At 39.2% G+C, this 24437-nt stretch overlaps 1 protein-coding gene across 1 annotated transcript in view; it reads left to right on the top strand.

Moving 5' to 3' along the window:
- Positions 1-24437, top strand: part of NTNG1 (netrin G1) — a 360887-nt gene that overhangs the window by 272609 nt on the left and 63841 nt on the right. The window contains exons 4-5 of the mRNA XM_004581993.2: positions 10673-10845; positions 22555-22581. Coding sequence (XP_004582050.2) covers positions 10673-10845; positions 22555-22581 — 200 coding nt within the window. The remainder of the gene's footprint in view (positions 1-10672; positions 10846-22554; positions 22582-24437) is intronic.

Consider the following 24437-nt stretch of genomic DNA (forward strand, 5'->3'; position numbering starts at 1 on the left):
TTGTATCATGAAAAATTACAAAAATAATTTTTAAAAATTATTTTGAAAAAGATGTATTTTATTTATTTGAAAGAGTTGCAGAGAGTTCCATGAACTTTTTGGGATAGCTTCATTATGTTCTTTAGAAAAATAGCTCATTTTGTAATTAGGTTATTTATCATTTTATTCTTGAGTTGTCAGATCTTATATATTCTAGAGGCAAACGCCATTTTGACTAAAAAGTATGAACCAAATAATTTGTTAATATAATTGGTTAATTCCTCTGGAAATATATTAATCTGTAGATCTAACGGAATTTATAAACAAAGTGGTCAAGTTATTCTGTGAGTGCAGCTAGACCCTTAATGCTAGCTCAGTTTGAACCAGAAATCTCCAAAGTCACTGATGGAAGGGAAGTTTGCATTAGCCTTGCTCTCATAGTTTACACTTGGTGTCCAACTAACTCTGACAGCCTGGTGCCTTTCTTACCTTGCTCTACAGAGAAGTTGCGCAAGCATTTACTTGAATTACAGATTATGAGCCAGTATAAAGACCTGAGGTTTCTCACAAGCTCTCATTTGATACTGTAGCTGCAGGTCCATAGACTTCACTTGAGTAACAACTCCTGCTCAAGTAATAATATCAATGCTAGATACGTGAGTGTAATTCTTACATGAATCCATTAGCTTTGTTTTGGCTACAGATGTGTTAGAAAGAGCTCACCCTTTAGCACTGACTCTTTTTTCTTTCTTTTTTCTTCTTTTTTTTTTTTTTTTTTTTTGATAATCTTACATAGCGATTAGGGTACAAAGGGTCAAGGGCTACAAGAAAGTGGGTAATACCATTGTTTCCACACTAATATCATAATTTCCCCCTGTATCTGGGGTCAGGGGAGAAACAAAGGGAAAAGCCCCACCCAGCCTCCCACTCATCCCAGGTACCCAATGCGGGGCATGCTCCGAGGGTCCTGCTCAAGCAGTTTTGATAGTTCAATAGTTTGGAATTGATGCCAATCTTGCCGTTCCAAGCATGATGGCATCTCTTCAGAATTCACTGGCTGACGTAGTCTCTTCATGGTTGGGGTTCTGAGATCAGCAGTTCAGTTGGAGGGATCTCCAAAGAAACTTTGTCTAACATGACCCAAGACCAGATTTTTGTGTGCGCTTGCCAGTACAGGGTCCGGCACAGTCCGTTGCCAAATCAGCTTATGCCCATGCTGGTCATTGCAATTGCTAGGTCAGTTCTGTTTCCAGCCCTGTCTTCCATGCGAATTGATGGGTGTTGCAATCCAGCCCAATTTTGCTCACTTTATATTCAGCCCTCACACAAACCAGTGGGAGCTGCAGCTTAGTCGGGGCGACTCCCGTAACGCCCTTCAGTTCTGCACCCCACCCTGGTTCCCAAGCTTGTCACTGTGTACCGATGACCTGTTCAGTCTGTCCCACATCCCACCTAGCTCTCGTATATGTCAGTGGGCACTGAAAACTAGTTCAACCCAACCAATGCTACTATCCAGCCCACACACATACTGGCGGGTACCTTTCTGTCTAGCCACCCCTGCCCCTGTCCTGATTTTCATGCTCTCCAGTGGGAGTGGTAACCCAAGAGGGAGGTGCCCACTATTTCCATATTAGGCCACTCCAACTCCCTGATTATGAACGCTCCAGGTGGTTCTGGAGTTTAACTTGACAGAATTAACCCCCAGTGCCAGTTTCTGCCAGCTGATGCTGCAGTAAAGCCCAAACAACCCTCACACTCTAATTTTTGCTTGTACCAGTTGGAACAGTCAGCCCATCCTGGCTTTTCCCTGATCTAGCTTGCACGAGGCCCCCAAGTGTTGTAGCCCTGCCTGGTCTGGTCTGCTCCCATCCCAACTCATGCTCTCCAGTGGGAGTGGCTGTCCAGCAGGGGAGCCCACATTTCCCCTCTCCCTCCCTGGTTCTTACGTGTGTTGTTTGGGCACTGCAGCCATATCTGGTATGTCTCACCTCCACTTGGCATTCTCTAATGTGCACTGGTTTGTGTTGCGACCGAATCTGTCCTGACCACACTCTGTTCTGTTGCTCAGATTCACCAGCAGGTGATGTGAACTGGTTCACTCTGGTCTGCCCACGACCTATGCCAAATGTATGCTGGTGGGTATCTTTCTCTGGTCTGGTCTGGGCTGCCCCCTATTGCGGTTCTTGAGTTCACCTGCAAGGACTCTGTCCCAACAGAGGAGTTTACCAAGCTCCTCCAACAGAAACTCTCCCTAGATCTTGCACATACTGGTAGGTCCATGAGCCAGCCCTACTTAGTTCACCTCCTGTCCTGGTAGGAGCAGTGGTCTTTCCTTGCTGGCCTTCAAACCATTCCAGTTCTTACTGTTGGATGTTTCAGCCCAGCCAAGGCTCATCCATACCCAGACACAGCTTATATATAGCTCAGTAGGGACAGAAACCTAGCCTAGTCTGTCCTACATCTACCCAGGTTCTCCAGAGCACCAGAGGGTGCTGGCAGTTAGGTGTACCCAGCCCCAGTTCACTCTTGTGCCAAGGGAGATTGCAGCCATATCCAGACCAGAATGTAGTCCCCAGTCCAGCCCCAGCACTCACCAGGGGGATCCCCAACCCAGCAAGGGTGTACTTTCACAGCTCCCCAACCGAGTATTTTCCCAGCCATAGATTGCACTCATGCTAGTGGTTGCTCCGACCCAGTTGGCTCAGCCCCTCACCTGTCTCAGCCTTTGCCTTCAATGATGTGGCCTCATATCCCTGGCTCATGCAGACCAGTCGGTGTAAGAGCCTAGTTCGGCATGACCTGTGCTCCAGCCTGATTTCTATTCTTCCTTGTGAGTTGAGGTTTGCTCAACCCTGCCTGGTCCACCCCTTCCAGTTGCAGCTCTTCCCACCCCATATCCTATTTTAGGATGCACATTCGGGTGCTTCTGCCTTGAACTGCCCACACTGTTGTCAGTTCCTTTACCCATAAATGATGGCAGGTTCCATGGTCACACCTAGCTCAGCCCATCACCACCCCAGCTTGCAAGCTAACCAGTGGGACTTGTATCTCCACAGGGTTCAACCCACACATACCCCACAGAATCTACCCCCAAACCTGGTTATCTCACGTGCTGTTTAGTGTCTTAACCCTGCCAAGTGTGACCCATCCCCTGTTCCAGCACTCAATCAGGTACTGTTACCTAGCCTGGCCAGACAGTCCTCAACCATAGCTTTCATGTGGACTGGTGTGGCAGCCAGTGATGCTGTACGCTAACAGCCCATCTCAGGATTCCCATGTGGGCTGGTGAATCAAACAGATCTTATGGACTCTCCCCTCCAAACCACCAGATCTCAGTCCCACAATTGCCAGCAAGTTTCATGACCCCATTGCTGGGAATCACGCAGAATTCATCCCTCACCTACACTCACACTGGTCTTATCCTTGAATGTCCCAAAGCAGCAATTATCTATCCTAAAAACCTCAGAGCTCACTGCTGGGCAGCCAACAGGCAGAGCCTGGCACCACTTGGTGAGTTGGTAGCTCAAAGCCTAGGACTCAGTCACTGCCTGGCGGCATGACTTTGGTCTGAGTCATGAGCATTGGGTCTGGTCTGGCTGGGGAACCCCCACAGCACCCACAATGCAGGGGGCTCCTTTTGCCCCAACCCCATGGCCGAACACTGCCCAAACTCTTCCTGCCGCAAGATGATAGCAGCAGGGCGAAGCCAACGCCTTAATCTAGTTTCCAAGTTTCCCTCATGGTGAACTTACCCTGAGGGAAGAGATCTCTCAGGCCTGGAGAAAGCCTAGGACTCGGTCACCACCCGGTGGCAGCAACCCTGGCCTGAATCCCCAGCATTGCGTTTGGCCTGGCTGGGGCACCCCCCACTAGCACTGACTCTTACTTATCACTTACCAACAGTAGCTTTCTTTGAGCAAGCATTTGACTTTCTTAATATATTTATATTATATTAATTATATAATTCTTAATTATATAAAAATATATTAATATTCTTAACAGTCAATGCATCAAATGTAATACTTAGTGCTCTGTTACACAACCTACATTCTAAAAAGTAGGTAATCATTCTCCCTCAGAGTGTAGATGAGAGTGAGGTGAAATGATACACGTAAAATGATTTTTACAGTTGTCATTGGTAACTATTTTTTTTTAAGATTTATTTATTTTATCACAAAGCCAGATATACAGAGAGGAGGAGAGACAGAGAGGAAGATCTTCCATCCAATGATTCACTCCCCAAGTGACCACAATGGCCGGTGCTGTGCCGATCCGAAGCCAGGAACCAGGAACCTCTTCCAGGTCTCCCATGCGGGTGCAGTGTCCCAATGCATTGGGCCATCCTCGACTGCTTTCCCAGGCCACAAGCAGGGAGCTGGATGGGAAGTGGAGCTGCTGGGATTAGAACCGGCATCCATATAGGATCCCGGGGCGTTCAAGGCGAGGACTTTAGCCGCTAGGCCATGCCGCCGGGCCCCATTGTTAACTATTGCTGGCCTTTCTTCCTTGCCTTCAGTAGTAGAGGCTGTGTCTCTGAAGGGTTGGTGCAAAGACATCAGGCATCCTTACCAATGCAGAACCAACTAAGTGCTGGAGCAGTTTTAAGTTTTAATAGGTTTATTAATATAAACAAATAAATAACAAACAGTATCTTTTTTGTACAAAATATACAAAAGCATGTGATCATTGAACACATTGTTAGGGTTCTCCTCAGCACCATGGAAGAGCCTTACATCTTAAATTTCATTTACTCTGTGGCAACTCCTCCCTTGGTGCAAAAGAAGCCAAAACCCTGACCTGCTAAGCAGCAAGTCTGACCTCCCTTTCTCTTCAACTTTTCAAAGAGCAAGTTTCTAAATTTCTGTCTTAGTACCTCTATTTTAAACATTAGTAATAGACTGTAGGAAACTAACTTGCAGGAAATTCTGGCAGATAACGTTCTTCCCATAATAGATATATTAAGTTATAAAGAAAAATCAGACAGACTGTATGGGTTTTTCATACCTACTGGCAGGTGGCATAGAACTAAATGTTGCAGCCTTTTTATAAGCAAGATTAAATTGACTCATGACAGCTGGTCACTAAAATACAGGAAGTGCAGACCTGTATGAAAGGGAGAACACACCGGTGTTCATTAGTTTTCAACACAAGAAGACAACTCATTTTTTTTTTCTTCTAAGTCTGTCTTAGTGATGCCCTTATGTGACAAGGTCTCCTGTTTGTCCCTTGCACACAAAATGAACCTTCAAGGAGCATGAAAGTCCATTAGTTCTATCAACAGTGTCTTGGAGTGAGTTCTGTGTATATAAACAGATTCAGTGAATTGGCTTAGCACTAAAGAACAAAACACATATTTCCCTGCTACTGAAGCCTGTCAGGTCTCCACTTGCACAGTCCCTCCCCCTCCTAATGTGACAGTAGATGTGGTAGCTACATGGCCATGGAAATGGATAATGAATCTATCAGAGACAAGTGGATGTCACAGAAGTCTGCCCTCCACCCATCACAAGGTTGGAGGTCACAACATCAGGAATTGAGAGCAATCTACTAGCATTGTGAAATTCATTTTTTTCCTGTTGGAAGAAGAGCTGCTCTGGCAGAGACTCTAAATATAGGATTTTAGTATCTGGTTAGAATGAGAGTGATGAGAATAAACTGAGCTATGGAAAAAGAAAGGGGACCATTTCCAAACACAATGCTGTGGTGCCTCAGAGTCAACTTTCAATGCTTAGTCTCAGCACACAATTATCACAATTACTCAGGAAACACAGTCCCAATGCTGAGATAAGTCACCACATTTACTGGTGATTAAGTTATGAATTTAACCAAAGCCCAAGCAATATTACTCTAAAGTTCAAGTGAAATAGATGATTATTCTTACACAAGTCATTAACACTAACAGGTGTACCCCCCAGAATAATTAGGCAACACAAATGGATTTCTTTTCTTTTCCTTTCCTTTTTTCTCTTCCTTGTGTTCTTTTCCTGTTTTTTTTTTTTTTTTAGGCATTGGTTTACTGTAGTTCTTATGTAAGGTTTCAGTTATCTGGTCAATTCCCTGGAAGTTAAATTAAATGAGATTTACAGGGTTTCATTGATTTTATAGAGAACTCTTCATTCAATATAAAGCTAATGATAAAACCGATGATAAGGGCATATGGCAATTTTCTTATGCATCATGGTGCTTGATTTCATGAGAGTATGCAGATGATGCTTCTGTTTTCAGGGTGTTTCTTTATCACATTCACTGGTTCAATCATCAGATATCTTTGGAGTACTTATTATATTCCAAGCAGCTTTACACATGTTAGCAATAAGAAGGGCAGATATAACTGCTGATTTAAAAAAAAAAAAAAAACTTTTGCTCCAGGAAGAGTAACAGAATCAAATAATGCAGCTTATGGCTATAGCAGAGCTAGTGAACGTATTATGCAACCAGCTGGTCTAGATTTAGGAACACATAGGAATAGTATTCTTGTGGGCCAGGGAAACACTCAAATAATTGATCAGTAGATTTTCTTTTGAATGCCAGGTAGGAGCCAGGAACTAACCCTAGTTATCATCTGAAGGGAAGAATTATTCAAATAAAAAAATAGGAATAGGAAAATCGAATATTGTAGTCATAAAAAAGAGTTTATAAGATTACCTGAAGCAAAATTCAAAGAACTAAGTGTACATGTTGCAGTGGTACAGATGAATGTAGAATGGATACGAGGTAAATTGCAAACCATGTTACAGAATTGAACTGTATCTTAAGAATGATAGGAAATTGGGCCCAGCACGGTGGCTTACAGGCTGAAGTCCTCTTCTTGAACGCCCCGGGATCCTATATGGGTGCCGGTTCTAATCCCGGAAGCTCCACTTCCCATCCAGCTCCCTGCTTGTGGCCTGGGAAAGCAGTCGAGGATGGCCTAAAGTCTTGGGACCCTGTAACCATGTGGGAGACATGGAAGAGCTCCTGGCTCCCTGCTTCAGGCTGGCACAGTACCGGCCATTGTGGCCACTTGGGGAGTAAATCATCAGACAGAAGATCTTCCTCTCTGTCTCTCCTCCTCTCTGTATATCTGACTTTGCAATAAAAAAAAATAGATCTTTGAAAAAAAGAATGATAGGAAATCTTGCAATGTTTCTTAGTCAGGAGTGGCTCAAATATATTGGTGTAGAAGATTGATTTGAATATTGTGCTGAGATTGAACTACAAAAATTCATAACTGGAGCATTCATTTCTGCATACAAGCTGCCATAATGAATCGTATCAAATACGATGGTGATCTCTACTGAGAAAATGATCATTGCTAGAACTGCATGGATTTGAGATACAGTCAAACAAGATGAATCCCAGAACGTGGTGAGAAACTAAGTAATGACAGGTTAGATGTGGTAGGAAAGGAAGACATAGAAGTCACTCTTGGCCAATAACATGGAAGATAACACAATTGACTGAAAATATAGAAGAGATGGGTTGGAACAGGGATCCAAAGAATTCAGTTTGGAACACAATCAGTTTGATGCATCTGGGATCTGAATAAATCTGAAATGCAGGAGAGATACCTATGAAGGGATACGATCCATGACTTATCAATTACTTGGAGAGATATACCTCATTTGGAGTAATGGAAGCATGGAGGTTTTTTGGCCCCATGTGGCTAACAGAGAGTATCTGAAACTAATGAAATGTTTTTAAGTCTTTTGGGCTTATTTTATAGGTATTTCTTTAATAAAGAATAGGCCATTTAAATTTACTTTAAAAGGTGGACAATTCAAAGGACAGACAAGAAAGGGAAACTGATGGGACAACTCAGATAAGAGTGCCTGGGGTAGTGTGGGGTCTGCTCTGGGGGCAGAATTCAAAGAATAACACAGAGAGAAAGCAAGTAGAAGAAGTTTTTGAAAATAAACTTGCGTATTCAGTGGAGAGTGTTTCAGGGCAAAGGGAGTGGTCTACGGAACCAATGTCCAAAAGGGTCCAATAAGGCAAGGAAAAGTACACATTGCATTTTAAGCAAGGATATCATGGATGATTCTGGAAAGAGAAGCAATAATCAGGGTGTAGTCAGTGATTTCCACTTGGGACACTCATATTCATACTTACAGGGCCTAGTATTCAGCTCAGCCCTACATCCAATTCCAAATTCCTGTTAATGTGTACCTTGGGAATTGCTAACTCAAACACTTGGGTTCTTGTCACCCACCGAGGCGACACAGATTGAATTCCAGGTTCCCAGCTTTGCTCTGACATGCTCTACAGTTGCAGAAATTTAGGGAGTAAACCAGCAGATAAAGGCTATCTTTTTAACATTTCACATAAAGAGATAATAAACACATTTCCTCTAAAAAAGCAGTTGCTGACAATCACAAAGAGTGAATGGAAGATGAGAAAATGAAGACGGTACACTCAACAACTCAACGAGAGAGTTAAGAAAGTAGTTGGAGTAAAAAGACTAGGTACAAGGTAGCTGTTTCCTCTCTTGAAAGTCAGAGAATTGCTCAATGAGTAAAACCTTATAACAACAGCCAAACCAAGCACACACAAAGGCTGCCCCTTTGGTAAAGACTTCAAGCCTCTGCCACATCTAGAATCACGAGAATAAGCTCAGAGCATGTACCATGGGCGAATCAGATTGCAGACAAGGGCTACGAATTGAGTGGAAGCTTCAATGATTAATAAGCTTTGGAGCAGGTGAGAATGAGCCATTGATTGGGAGAAATCTGAGAAGAATAAGACTAAAGATTCATCCATTCTCTTCTCTCCTGCTTTTGTTAGTCAAAAATTATTTTCTCAGCTAATGTAATGTCTTTAAAATAGAAACTGCTTGTAACTCGAAGAATGACTACAAATATGAAGGTACTAAGAGTTACAAGATATATAATCCAATTTACAATTACTACTTGCTTTCTTTGTCTTCACACATACACCCAGCATATTCTTTGAGGTCACACTGTTCACATCCTCATTTAGAATTTTTAACACCAGATAGGGTGTTAAATCAGTATAAGCTGGTGTTTCTATCACTTAGGTTTCAAACATCCTCTTTATATATAAACACACTTATAAATAAAGGTGCTAATGTTGGAAGAGAATGTTCCTTTAATAAGTAGTGGGTACAAATAACTGCCTGAATAGAGGAGGGTGTTGTAGGACCTAGCTTATAATTAAGCTCTACTTAATTGAATTATTTTTTCCTTACTTTTTAAAAGTAGTATGCAAGTGTTAATTTTCAAAGGTGATAATTGTGTGTCTAGTTTACCAGCTATTGTTTCAATGGTAGCCTTTCAGTTACCACAGTTCCTAGGTACACAGAGGCAGCTCAAAGAACTACAGATTGCAGTAGATCCTTAATGAGGCTGAGATAGGATCTTCCAAAAAAGTTTGAGTGTGTGGCCATTGCAGTAGGGAATACACTCTTTAGTTACAAGACAGTATGAAAGCTCTCAGTACTAGTTTTAGCCATTCCTTTTCTTTTTCATGAGATCCAGACCACTGATGAACAAACAGAAATTTCCCTTATACAGTCATAGAAACCAACATCCACTGCTGTCACAACCCCACGCTCCTATCTGCTTCATGCCACCTGCACATAGTCTATTTTGTCCTAAGAAGCTTGAGTCTATATTTGCGACTGAAGCTCAGGTCTATTTTCACACACATGTACATACTCAGAGAACGTTTCCAGTTGTGATTTTGATGACTCTCAGTGCTTTGTCCCTGCCCTAGGTGTTCAGGGTTGCCTTTGGCATGAACCCTTTCTCTCTACGTACTCTAACTTGTGATCATGGCCATTGTATGAACTCAGATTTCACCGTGCCAGAGGATGTGGCCAATTCCTAGTGAGGAACAAGTTAGAACCTGCTTCTGCAACAAACATCAAGCTGGCCTTTGCAGTTTTACAGTTGGAGATTTCAGATACAGAAATGTGTTTTTTGTGGAAATTGCATATTCCGTTGTTGCCCCTCATAGATCATCGCAGCTTTATCCACAGCCACCAAAGGCTTTCCCTTTGCTAATGACTTCAACCCCTCTGCCATACGTGGGTTTTCCTCTTTTCTAAGCATCTTTTGTCAGAGTCATGTGGCCTGTTTCTTGGAAACATCTATGAATACCATGTTATCTATGAATGGGAAACTCCCCTCACCCAGGGCAAAGGGTTCTTGCTGGAGAAAATCTTCCTGATTTAAAATAAATGTGATTTACAGCCCATATCTGATAATAATGTCTGGGTTCTACAACCCTGAACAGCACATGGTTTTAAAGGCTACCTCCCTTTTGTAAATGCGTAGAATTATCCTAATGATTTAAAGCCAAAAAGAAAGTTAACATTGTTCTTCAAAACCAGACGAAATGGTCATAGGAGGCTAGATAAGCTCACAAGTAAGCCTCTTACTGGTGGCAATATTTTTTATCCCTGTAGGGAAACCCTGGATTTTGGAGCATAGTTGTCTAGCAGAGCTTCTGAACCCCCTTGATATTGGGTTTCCTTAAGTGTGAGGAGTGACAGGCCCCACCCTATGGCATTTGTGGAAAGGAGTCTCTAGACCTACCAATCTGCAGTTTCACAGATGCCTCTGTGTAGGACCAAAGCACTGTAAAGTTGATTGGAGAACCACCACCCCCAAGAGATAGATCAGTAAAGCTTCAGTGGCCACCAACAGACCAATGTGACTGACAATGACTTCTCTGTCTCTCCTCTGCCTAGGTGCAAGTGTAATCTCCATGCCACTGTGTGTGTATATGACAACAGCAAACTGACATGTGAATGTGAGCACAACACAACAGGCCCAGACTGTGGGAAATGCAAGAAGAATTATCAGGGCCGACCTTGGAGTCCAGGCTCATATCTCCCCATCCCCAAAGGCACTGCAAATACCTGTGAGTAGCTCTGCTTGGTAACACTGTCTTCTGTGCATCACGAGCTGATAGTTCCTCTCAATTTCACTGGCAATTGTGACTCTACTCCTCTTACCAATTATCTAACTCTTAAAAGTACACCTAAAGTTGTGGTCTGATTTTCCCACTTGTCAGCATGTTTTAACACTGTCATCATCTCAAATTCTAGCATCCACATTAAGTGGATCGACAAAATGATTCTTGAAATCATAGCAGCAATTTTCTCTAACTGGGTGAAACAGGTGGATGATCTTATTTCTTTCACAAATTAATTTCCTAACGAAATAACACAGGCCTTGAGAATTTTCAAGCCTAACTTGAAAATTAACTTATCCATAAACAACTTCCAGGAATGCTTTGAATATTTTTAATTCACTTACCATACTGAATAGCACTAGAACTATCTAGTCTAAAATATATTTTCTTCTCCAAGGAAAAGACCTCTTAAAGAGGTTTTCCCATTTCAAGTGAAATGAATGGATGTTTTTAAATTCCAGCCATTGAGACAAGCCCATCATGGATTCTGGGAGCAAAAGATGTCTATAGTGAAACAGTTGGTGGATATCACATTAAGAAAAAAGATTTTTGTTTCTCTGTGAAAGAATATAGCCATTTGCTATTTTTGAAAGAAATACCCATTGCTACACAGATGTATGCTCCACTGAAATTCCTGAGCGTTCGCAGGAAAGGAGATTCTGACACAATCTAAAGCACAAGAGATTGTTTCTAGATATGGTGCCCAATTCCATTAGTAAATCAATTAGCCACCTATAAAAGCCCAACCTTATCCTTCTCTAAAAAGCAGAAAAGGGGACAGAAAAGACCTTTCCTGGAGGAGTAACAGAAGTAACACAACAGTGAACACAGGAGAATGAGAACTTGAAAAGCCACTGGCTCTTCGCAAAGCTAAGAATGTTATCAGGCCTTTCAAAGCAGCAGCTGTGAGAAACTAAACCTAAAAAGTAATATCACAGGATCCAGGACCTTATCAAGTTGAACATAAGAGTAATGGACCAAGTAACAAGCCACAAAGTATGGGGGCATGAAATTATAATAACGTTTCTATGCGCAGAAAAAAATTGTTCCAAAGGTTTTTTTTTTTTTAAGTCTCTTTGTAAGGGTATTCAGCTCTTTCTGTGTTACAGAAAAAAACAAAAACAAAACAAAAAAAAAAAACAAAAAAACGACTTCTCTCTTCTAAAATTAATTCATTAAAGCTCTGTTGAACAGAAACGTCAATTTCTAAGGCGAATTTATTAATGGAGACTTTCTCAGACCTTCTTCAGTTGCAGAGAGCCAAGGACTCTCGAATTCAGGAGGCATTCTACAAAGTTATTTGTTGCGATATCCTGTGGCTGGCTACCTAATTACCCCTATCATCACAGTTGTCAAATTTAGTTTAAAGCTTTCTCACAATGAAAATGGCTTGGATTTCATTTCAGTGCCTGCTGCCACTTTAGTGGGACAGCATGAGAGAACTGAGAGTTCACAAACATGTGCTAATACTCTTGCTCCTCTGTGACACAGGTCCAATTCCAAGGCCATCAGAGAGCCAATGTGGAAGGCATTGGTTTCTATTTTAATGGGGCCTGTTCTTCCAATACACATAGCTTATGCTTCAAAATCACTATTTCGAGGCATTTTCATTGAGAAGACCTTGTTTCAACCAAGCTTTCTTACTGAGACCGATCTCTACACACTCCGTGGAAGTAACAGATGCTCGTTTAGCCCTCTGCATATTGATGATCACCAAATCATTCATTCCTGAACAACATAATGCAATGTCTTTTGGCTTTGCCTGTAGGTTTAATTGTCTATCTATTCCTTAGATCACATTAAACTTCCCTGGGTTTTTGGAGTTTTCCAAATCTGTGTTAAAATTAGAACATAATGTATCCAATGACCATAAGGGTTCAATTCAATAATTTGAACCTCAGTATTGCATAAATTTAATGAAATAGTGTAGAAATTATCTGACATGGTCCAGTCTTGCAATAGAAAAAAAAATTCACCTAAGTCTCTGACACATGAGACTATACTTCAAAATAATCAACAGTTGAAGTTAACAATTTAGTATTGGTGCATAAGTTCTGGAACAAAACCCAAGTCCCTCCCTGCACTAGCAGAGTGATCTTGGTATAGACCAAGCTAACTTTGCCAACATGGTTTTCCATCTGTAATGTGCAGATAATAATAGTCCTCAATTCATAGGCATTTTGAGGGGATTGAATAAGCTAATGCATGTCATATGTTTATTTAGCATAACACCTGTCACAAAATAAGTATTCAAAAATAACTCACTTTTAGAATATTTCCCATAAGGCAGTTTGTCCATTGTTGGATAGTTTTGTTATAAAAGTGATTTTTAAGAGCAAACTTGAGTGCTACCTAGTTTTTATTTTTCTTTTTATATAAAGAAAGAGCTTCATTGACCCTTATTTAATTTATTCTCCAGTCTAATCATCAACAACTCCATTTTTCATGTGATATTTTCATGCCTTTTATCTGCTTACCTGCCTTGGGAGTCTTCTAATTCATTACTGGACTTCTAATACTCTGATCATTCTCAGTTCATACTGAACTTTTATTACATACCCATGTACACACATCCTATCTACACATTCACATGACTTACTGGTGTGCTATCAGCTACGCAATAGGGACACTGAGGATGTGTCATACTTTAGAATGAAAACACAAACCTAACAGGTCAAACAGGAAGCACCGCAATCACTGATTCTTCAGAATCCATCCCTCGGTATCCTAGAAATGACACTCACACAGGACAACCCCCGGCTCTAGCAGAACCTCAGCCAGGATATTTTTTGAATAAGAGAATCAGTTTCTTTTCAGGATTCCTTCATCTTACTCCAAAGGGTGGGACGAGAACAAGCTTGTCTTCGTTAAAACAGGCAATTAACAATTTCCCTCCAAAGCCACTCAACATATCACTCAGAGAAACACCATCCGCTAGAACTTTCTTAGGCGTCATTTGACTTGAGAAGCACTTCACTCTAAAGCAACTTAAGCCAACTTTTGTATGGAACAGGTTTAGCCAAGAAAGAAGGCTGTTGAACACTAGCACTCTGAAGCGCATCTACCTCAGTTAGCAGGACACACCCCTGTTCCCTAACATTTTCTCTATACCAAATTGGCAGAAGTAAAGTAATAATGTTTGTGATAGTATTTTTACTCATCATGCATTTACTCAAGACTGAGTTTTCTTGAGCTCTTAAGACATTGAATATGGCAATATTTTACTTTCCTACAAAGTTTATGTATGTAGAAAACACTTCTTACTTCTTCTCCCTGTTGCTCTTCTGTGTCTTTTTTGATGAAATTCTACTCTAAATGCTTTCTGAATTTCATTTCTGTCTTCAAAGCAATAGCAAGCCTGTCCGACATTGCACAGCATCACGATTTGATTACCATTGTCTAGCTCATGAATAAAAATATTAGGTAACATACTTTCAACTCATTTGGACTCACAGGTGGCATTTACATACATACACATATTAAAATACACATATTAGATGCCTTAACTCCAAAAAAATATAGTATAACAACTACACATTTACATTTGAAACTATGACCCTTAAAAGAATTTCATGTCCAAATTATTCAAGAAAATTCTGTGTAACTTGCTGATCTCAGTTATCCATAACATTTAAAAAAAAATATTTGTGAGGTACTACTCTCAAATAACCTATTTTTTCCAGTGTTTCCAAAACTTACTTGCTTCATGGAACACTTAATAACTTTCTATGAAACAGTCTTCTGAGGACAAGCTAGACTAAATATTTTTTTGCAGGCTTTTAATAGAAATGTCATGGAGATAGAAGCTCAATTAGTATGTCTGTGTTCAATCTTTTACTTTTCTCATACCTACATAGATTAATATTCTTCAAAGAAAGAAAATTAAATTGGTCTGACATTGATGTTATTATTTGTTCAGAAATACAACTTGAACTGTTGCACAATATCTGGAGTTCCTTTGAGTGATGGGAAGTAATTTGATGTTTCTTCTATTATTTTTCACTGGTATTAAATTTGCATTGACAAATTTATGTTTTTCCAGGTGTATATATGTGTGTGCCATTATCCAGACAATTTCCTAAGTGCTTTATATCCATTAGTCCATTCTAAACTCACAACAGTCTTAATAAGGTAAATACTCTGATTTTTATTTTACATACATGGAATCGTGATTATCAAGCTACAGAATCCTATCTAAGATTTACACAGATAGCAAAGATGAGAGGAAGTACTGCACGTTGTTCTAATTTGCTCCTCAAGATAAATCTTGCTTTCTTTAGCCTCCCCTAGAGTTAGAGTCCATTTTGACATCTGTTTGAAAATGTTCATCTTCTATACATCAGCTTTCCTCCTAGAACTTGTTTCTCTGGCTTCCACAACTCCTCTTTTTCCTTTAATCTACCAATTCTGTGGGTGTTTTTCCTCAGCACTCCTACTTATCCCCGTGGCTTTAGCTCTTGGTGGTAATCAACCAATTCTAGCTTCATTCTTTCTAATGAATTGAGGCCATATTTTCTATAAAGTTTTAGAGCCATTTTGCTGGATACTAAATTCATCCCTTTATCCCGAAGCACCTTTCTATTAACTCTTTATTGAAAGTCTGCTCATTCTTCATGACTGCTCCTCAAATCGAGCTCCTCAAAAAATGTTTACCTGAACTCTCCCATGAAAAATAAATTAGTCCTCTTTCTCTCTCCTTACATATTCTTGATCATATATAGAAAATTATAAAAATGGTTAGCTATCACCAACCAAAATTCCATTAAAAATGATAGCTACTACTTATTTTCTATAGGCTTGTATAACTATGAAGTACTTTTTGTGCTATGTCACCTTAAATCCTCACAACAACCCCAATGAGGTGCATACTATTAGTATGTCTGTTCTACATATAAAGAAGCAGATAAGTAAATTGTCCCAAGGTGTCACAGCTAATACATGATAGAACAAAATTTAAACCTAGGTTTTTTATGGTTACTGGAGCTAAAATATTAGCAATTGAAGAGTGGAACCTTGTCTTACTCTTGGTCTTCACAAATATCTACCTATTATTGGCTATTGGCTATTGGTCAGAACTAGCTGCTCTGGTAAGCAAGTAATTGAAGCTAAACCCCTGAATATGCATGTGGTTATATTCTCCTTCCATTGGTCTTCTGTATATTCTGGAGTGTTTGCCCTTTGCAGTTCAGCAGCTTTAACACAAGAACCTACAAAGAAAAAATTATCTGAGGTCTTAGAAGACTTCAATAGGAAAAATGCTCACAGGGGCTCATGGCCCATGCAATTCTCTTGATGTCAGAATAGCTAGCTGGTTTTCACAGGCATCTCCAAGTGACAGTCACTACTTGGATGACTTGCTCATTACCAGATTCTGACCATCATCCTCCCAAACTCAGAAACCTAAATTAGTTAAGAAGAAGCTCTTCCTCTTAAGAACTTACATGTATACACCCAGCTTGTACAATCAATAGGTAAAACTAGAATATCGAGTTATTTGTTCACGTGGAACCAGAACTAATTTGGAATTGCACAGTTTTAGGATTTTAGAATTGTAATACAGTGCATATAAAAAGGTAACAGAAACCCAAAGCAGAATATCAGTACCATGTAAACGTTTTTATATTACTGCAACAAACTTACTACTTTCACAAAGAAGGATAAAACAGGAATTAATTGATACCTTCATACTGATCTCAGTATGAAGGTATCAATTAATTTTTTATTTTCATCAAATAAATCCAGACATTATTAGGTTGTGTTACTGGTATATTTTAATAGAGAACAAAATTTCTATTTTCCTGTTTTTTTTTTTTTTAATTGAGAGCTGAAAGTAAGAAATTGGGAGCTGTAGTACTTGGAGACACAGCATAGAGTAATGGATAGGGACTCAAAAATGGAACATGACTTCTAGGTGCAAGCCTCAGTTTCAAACCCAGCTGACAGAATCCTTGGCAGATTACTTGAGGTGTACATACTTGAGTTTGCTTCCTGTGTGAAATCAGCATGTGTACTGCCTTCATCAACTTGTTGCAAATGTAAGGGGATTACTATGCATAGAGTATTGAGACAGGGAAAGGTACATAGTGAGCAGAAAATGAAGTTAGTTGGTATCATTGTACTGTTCCTCAGACCTAGATCATGATGCGCGAAGTTCCCATAGGAGTCAGCAGGTTTATGGGGAGATAAATTGTGGTCAAATGCCTTTCCATCTATTCATAATATGAAATAATTGTTACTGCGTTTGGAATGTCCAAGTCCTTGTGAGTGCTGTAGTTTCTCTTCTGTAATGCAGTCTGTGTGCACAGGCAGAGGATAATCTGCAGATTGCTTGGTGTGCATGGGGTCATGAAATGCAAATGATCCCGACCTATTTATCCTACCCCATTGTCAATGCCAACAGGCCACTGAAAGTCTATCATTTACTCTGACAGCATTAGGACAATACTGCTCCCGTTTGCATCTGGATGCTCCTTTTTCCAGGCTTCCACCTTTTGACAAGCTTGTTTCTCTCCTCTTTAGATTTGCTGATACAGTAAATTGGGTTAAGGTTAATGTCATCTCTATTTGGATTATTTATATGAGAATTTCACAACATTCATCAGCGAAAATACTCTTATTTCCCTCACTTTCAAGTTCCTGAGAAACAACTCATCATATCTCCTATCAACAGCAGTTTGGGCCAGCAACCAGAGACGAGAGACTTTGGAAATAATTCCTTCAGAATACAAATACGTCTGATGCATGTTTTCTTACCCATCACCTCTCTCATCTTCAATTGGCATTTTTGGAGTTTACAGCTCCCAATGGTTTCAGTCTAGCTGTGTAAGAAGATCCCATCACCTACCTGATGGGTTTTTTTCAAGTCATTGATCACAACAATTGTAATTTTACCTCTCTGTCTGAAGCATCCTGAATCCTATCCCTTCTGCTTCCTTCTTGATGAAAAGCTGTTGAACCTTCCATTGATTCTCCAAAGGAATTATGGCTTTGAGCACTGCATTAATCTGCTTCTGATGACCAGGCTATTCATTTTTGAGATCTCCATCATTTTGACTCGCTTAACCGTGTACTCTTTTACGATTTACTTTGGAATAGGGGTGTACTAAAAACTTTAGAAAATAGAAAATATCATATCATTATGTAATCTAATAGGTTCTGTTACCCCTAATAGCAACAAAACTCCTTTAAAGCAAACATTGAAATTAATGTTACAATGGGAAAGGCTGCTGAAAGAGACACCAAGTGCAAAGACCCGCACAACAAGCATCTTATTCTGGTACATGATGGTAGTATAATGCCCTGTGGCTCATACAATATGGCATATTTTTCACATTTCAGTGACATTTCTGTCCCAGAAGAAGCATTAGCACTAAAGTCACATATGTACCACAGAAACTTTTGGTCAACTTCTGCACACTATGCATCATTTCATCAGTGTGAGTTTAGTAGATAGTCAGGGACTAGAAATTACATGCTCTAGTCCTGAGTCGAAAAGGGTCAGCTTGGACAAGGCACTCACATCGCTTTATGTCTCCTCTGTGAAGTGGAAGAACAGGATAAAATGACTTTTAAAATCCTTTTCAGTGCTCAATTTTACATCACTTTTGTGAATTAGCTTATCTATTATCTTCTCTTATTTTCTTCTTATTTCAAAAAAGAACTCCTATCTACTTATCTTGCCCAAGTGATTTTGAAGTTGTTCCAAGGGCAAAGTGAACCAATGAAGCTTACATTTCCGGGCACCTCACTGGACTCATTCTGAATTAAACAAAACTTCCAGTTTCATACCTACTTTTATATTTACATTTTTTTCCAAAATGTGGCTCTTTACATGTGTTTTTATATTTGTGTGTGTGTGTATATATATATGTGTGTATATATATATATATATATATACATATTAACCCCTAAAAATATCTTTACTTACCTTTAGGTAGCTTGGGGAAAAAAAGCAAATGCAGATAAGAAAATTAAATAGAAGTCTAAAATAAAGATCTGTGGATATCAGCATTGTGGTATAGTGGGTTAAGCCACTTCTTGTAATGCCAGCATCCTCATATCAGAGTGCCAGTTCAAGTCTCAGCTGTTCAACTTCTGATCTGGTTTCCTTCTGGTACACCTGGGAAACAGCAGAAGATACCCCAAGACTTGGCGTCAGCCCGGCCATCGCAGCTGTCTAGGAAATGGAGAAAGGTCTTTGGATCTCTCTGTGTCTCCCTTTCTTCTTCTTCTTCTTTTTCATCTTCCTCTCTTCTTTTTTTTTTCCTTCTCCTCCTCTTCTTTCTTCTTATGCTTATTGCTCACTTCTCTGTCACTCTGCATTTCAAATAAATAAGAAAAAATAAATGAATAATTATTTTAAAAGATATATATATATATATATATATATATATATATATATATAAAACCAGAAAGTATAGCCAAATCCTAAATACACAGTTTCCCCAGCTGATTTTCAAGTTGAGCTCTGAACCTTGAGTTTCCAGAAAGGAAAGCAGTGAGGGAGATCTTTATAGTGTATCACTTTTTCTCTCAGGACAGAGGAAGTATTTTAAGACAGCTAAAACATTCACTAATCTAGAACTCTGATAAGCAATTTCAGTGAAACGTTTTATAAGGGTAAAACCATACCATGCCCCAAATGATATTCTCACAATACATATCTTCATGGAAAGCAGTAATACATTTTTGTTCAAATACTCATTTAAGCAAGTTTTCTGTATTTGGCATTGTTCCAGGCAGACTCTAAAGATACAGAAAAGAAGATTAGGGAGTGTATTCCCTTGAGCCCTTAGGAAAGCGTGCAAACAATTATAAAGCCTACTTGATAAGTCCATCAGAGAGGCCTGTGTCAAGCATTGTGGGATAAACGCAGTTAACATCAGAAATGTGGGAAAGGAAGAATATCTGACTCAGAGTTCAAGGTAAAATACTCCAACAGTTGTCACTTCATAGGAAATATGAAGAAAAATTGAACAGCCTTTGCCTAGGCTGTCTCCCTGAGTACACTGCGACCCCAGTTCCTATGGCATATGGGCACAGTCAGTGTGATAGGACAGAACAACACTGATGGATTCATTCCCCACGGACACCAAAGACACCTCACTCTTCATGAAATGAATCATTGCGATTCGTTTCTAGACCTTCCTGTCTTGTTTCTTTGAGTGTTTGAGTCATTTCTTATGGCTTCTTTGTGGTGTAATGGATTTCTTAAGCTGTCTGAAAAGAACCTAAAACAAGTATTTGAATATTAACATAAGAATAATTAGGAAATAAAGGGCGTTAAAAAATTAATGAACATTCATAGGTATTCAAAAATTTTCAGTTTCAAAAATCTTAAATGAGAAATTTAAAAATCTTTAGCAAGCAATTTACATTTTGCAATTGCAGAACAGAAAGTAACTCATCTGGCAGCCCCGTCAAAAAGGGTATGAGCCACAAGATGAGGAAGAACTTGAACTTTAAGCATCCAGTGTTAAGCAAACCATCCTACAGAAAACAAGTCTCATCAAGGCTTTGGCGAGGTTTGTGTAATTGGAATGAACACTTCTTTCCTGTACTGTATCCCCACAGAAATAGAAACATTTCTGCATTTTCCTCAAGTATTCAGCTGCAGCAAGTACTGCATCATACAGTCTTGCTGGTTGCCCTCCACTGTGTCTGGCCAAAGCCCTGGCATTATACATGTTTCCTTTATTCCAAATAAATGTCCAAACATGTGAAAAGTCTCTTTTCACTAACTTACATTCACTTTGATGGATTACAACAGGCAAGTAGTTCCTTGCACAGGAGTGGGGTTTTCAATCATGGGGAAATTGGAGCTCCTGCAATTGATACTAAAATTATGGTATTGTCATCATACCCTACTCAACAGGGAATTTGCAAAGGAAAGAAAAAATAAAAATTCAGTACCAATTCTCTGCCTTGCTGTGGCTAAAAAAATTAAATCAGATATTCAGTAGTCCTTTGCACAAATTGCATTCAGCTTGAAATTCAGCTCATAGAATAAGGTAAAAATATGGAAATAACTTCAATAAAAACCAAAATCTTCCAGCTTTGGTTGATCTGTGATGATAATTGACTGTTATCACTATAAACTCTGAACACTCAAAAGCAAAGATTTTTAAATGTATCTAATTGGCATCCCATGGAATATTTACAAAAATTATATTGATCTTTAGTTCCTCACCTTCCTTTTCCCTTTGTAGATTATGAAAATAATTTTTCAATTTAAAAAGTACAAAGCTAAAAATCACTGAATAAGTAATAATGATTGGTTAATATAAGCAACGGGCAGTTGTTCAAATATGGAGACTAAAATACAAGGTTTAATGACTCTTACAGTTAGCACCTGTTAGTGCACTCCAATGATGTAGAAAACAAGCCTGAACAACTCATTAACAGCTACCATTTATTGACTAGCTACCATGTGTCAGACATTTTTATGGATTATCTCATTCAATCCTCAGAGCAGCCTTAATTCAGTGGATATTTTTAGCACCCGTTCAAATAATGAAATGAGTTGAGAAGTTACCTAAAATCACCAAACTAGTTAGTAAAGAAGCACAAATTTCACTGCCTTAGTCTCGTCTTACACTTCTTGAACTTAGTGGCACAGATAAAAATCTTTGATTTTTAATTAGCATTTTATATTTACTGGAAATGCTTGATGAACCAGCTAAAATAATAACAATAGTAACAATAATAGCCATCAAGCAAAGATGGCTATGGCACCCAGTCCCTTTCATACAATGCTCCAAGTGCTTACATTTTTCAATTTATTTTGTCCTTGCAGCAACTCCGAGAAGTAGAGCACTGAGCGATTGCCACCAAGAAAAGAACCAACTTGTCACAAGCTCACAGAAAAAATTTAGGATTCAGAGATAACTTTCAAAATCAGTCAGGCTCCCGTGCCTCCGCTCTTGGCCACAGCATCATGTTATATCCTGAGAGTTTTAGTCTGGATAGAGACTAAAATCATACCTGCATTTTACCAAGTCCAGCCACACTCTGAAATGGTTCTACTACCTTAGCACCATTTGTGAATTAAAATGAAAGCTGAAAAATCAATGAAGCCCATGATCAATATGAATAGCCTAATGTATTCCTGAATTATTCTGCTCAATTAAGTTTCTATTATAGAGTTTAATCCAAGTATTTGATAGGTAAAAGAGGAATGAAAATGATGGCTATGTGAAATTAATCAAATAAAGTGCCAACTGACTTTCAGCAAGTAGCATCCACATCCCATAACACACTTTCAAAGATCTATTGCATATGTGGTTATATTTGTGTAGATCCATTTAGTGTGCATTTGGTACTCTGTGCTCAGAACATAAACATAGTTCAGTGTTTGTTTTGAACCATATACAAATGTTCATTAACCTTATATGTAACCACGAAATGTATGGGCCTGTCACAAGAGTTCCTGATACCAGCTGTTTGAGCATTAACTTCCCAACTCTGAGGAGCTTCAGAGTTCCAGAATAAAACCAAAATGATTTCAATGGCTGGACATATTTATTTAAATTTTTGGTGTGCTAATTTCTTGATGACTTCAATGTTTTCACATATGTAGTTGCTGTAAGCTTTGTACTAAATTAGACTTGTGTAATTCACAGCTAACTGCTTTTTTATTGTTCTTTTTTTCTACAGGTATCCCCAGTATTTCCAGTATTGGTAGTAAGTAAAAAAAAAAAAATCACCAAACCAAGTCTAGGCTAAGGTTGCTTTGTTGTTCATCTCCTCAGATCTATTTTCCCAGAGTCCATTTCTGATGTAATAGAGTGTTTTCTTTGTGAATTGCACTTGTATGTTGTTTTCCTTTACAGAAATGGTAAGTGCATAGATAAAAGTTATTTTTGTGTTAACTCTTCTGTGGACATGGTACCACAGCTTTCCTGCCTACTTTTGGTCAATAAAGACCACCTAAACAGAGGTGCAATAATTTAGGTGAGAATACCTCATTTACTAAAAACATTGAATAGTCTATTCATCCATACTTCGTAAGCAACAAAGAACTTGAGCTCTCTCTAAGACTAGATGTGGATTTCTAATATAATTTAGAAAAGCAGAAAATGAATCCCAATGAGTGTCTTCTACATATTCATGAGCATCAAAGGTAAAGGCCATGAAACCAGGGGGAGGGAGACCTGCTAATGCATTCAACTCTAGATCTGGGGAAGGCTTGAAAGAAGCAGGTTGTGATCATGAGGCTCTTTGGAAGAATGGAGGATAAACATCGTCAGTATGTCCCTTTTTCTCTCCTGAAATACAGTGACCCATGTCTTCATGACCAGTTAGGTTTAAGTGTGATAGAGAAAAGATATAAAAACACATGCAAAATTTAAGTCAGAATTTCTACAAAAAAATCTTTCATTAGAAATCCAAGTAATTAAAGCTACATCCCTTTTATACCCTCTGTCTACCACTTTTCCAATATTACTGCAAAAAACATTCTCCTATCTGTCATGAAACAAACTATAGCTCCTCTCCAACTCTAGATTCGGCCTACCGATACCAGTCGTCCTGAAGTGCCCATTAAGAAATTGCCTAATCACTTTTTTGAGCAGAATTTTACCTATTTTTCACATATTGGTCATTTATGCCTGATGCGTAAAACCTTGCAATAACTTTTGAATAACTGAAACAACGTAAAGCATTGTAGAAGTACAATTATGCACTCTAAGACAAGAGAATTTTTATTGCAGTGCCACCCCTCACAGTCTAGCATTATAGGTGCTATGCCAAGCTGGGTGATTGCAGTGTAAATAGCAACAGTTGGAGAATGGCAATACCGAACACCATGTAACAGGCAACACTCTGATATGTCGGATGAAACATTTTGACTTTTATATATGCACAGTCAGGTATTCCAAAATATACGTCAGCTGTTTATTTAAGATTGTGAATAGAGACAGCCGCCAGTTTGCTAAGCACTAGATGTGTTAAATGCCATGAAAATCATCTGCTTTGCACTCAGAAGCAGTGTTCACATCCATTTAGATGCCAACCTTTTGCTGCTACATTCTCTGTAATATAACCGGAGAGGCATCAGTTCTACAAACTTACAAATACAAACCTGCAGTTCAGATAGTCTAGTTTTTCTACTTGAGCATTTGCCTTGGCGGTGGCCTTAAGTGTGTGAATACCCCACAACCTGCTCCTTTCAGGCTTTGACAATTGTCTTTACACAAGTCCCACAGAGCAAAAAGGAACTAGAAGGAAGTAAACCAAGACAGACTACATGATTTAGCCTGTCAAAAATTTCAGAAATGGATGGATGGAAAAGTAGTTCTTTGGCGTTGGGATGTGTTTCTGTTCAGAGTGTTGTGTGTTGCATGAACCCTCTTAATGTACTGCTCACTCCACATTTCATTCGGCCGCTTCCGCCACATTCCCCATCTCTGAGCATCAGCAGATGTTGACCTTTTACACACAGAATCGGGAAATTCCAGTTTTATTTTGTTTTATTTTACTTTTTTAAATCAGTGGTGACATGAAAGGATGCTTTGTTGTGCCTTTGAAAAATGTGTTAC

This window comes from Ochotona princeps, chromosome 2, assembly GCF_030435755.1.
Source record: "Ochotona princeps isolate mOchPri1 chromosome 2, mOchPri1.hap1, whole genome shotgun sequence".
Classification (NCBI taxonomy): domain Eukaryota; kingdom Metazoa; phylum Chordata; class Mammalia; order Lagomorpha; family Ochotonidae; genus Ochotona; species Ochotona princeps.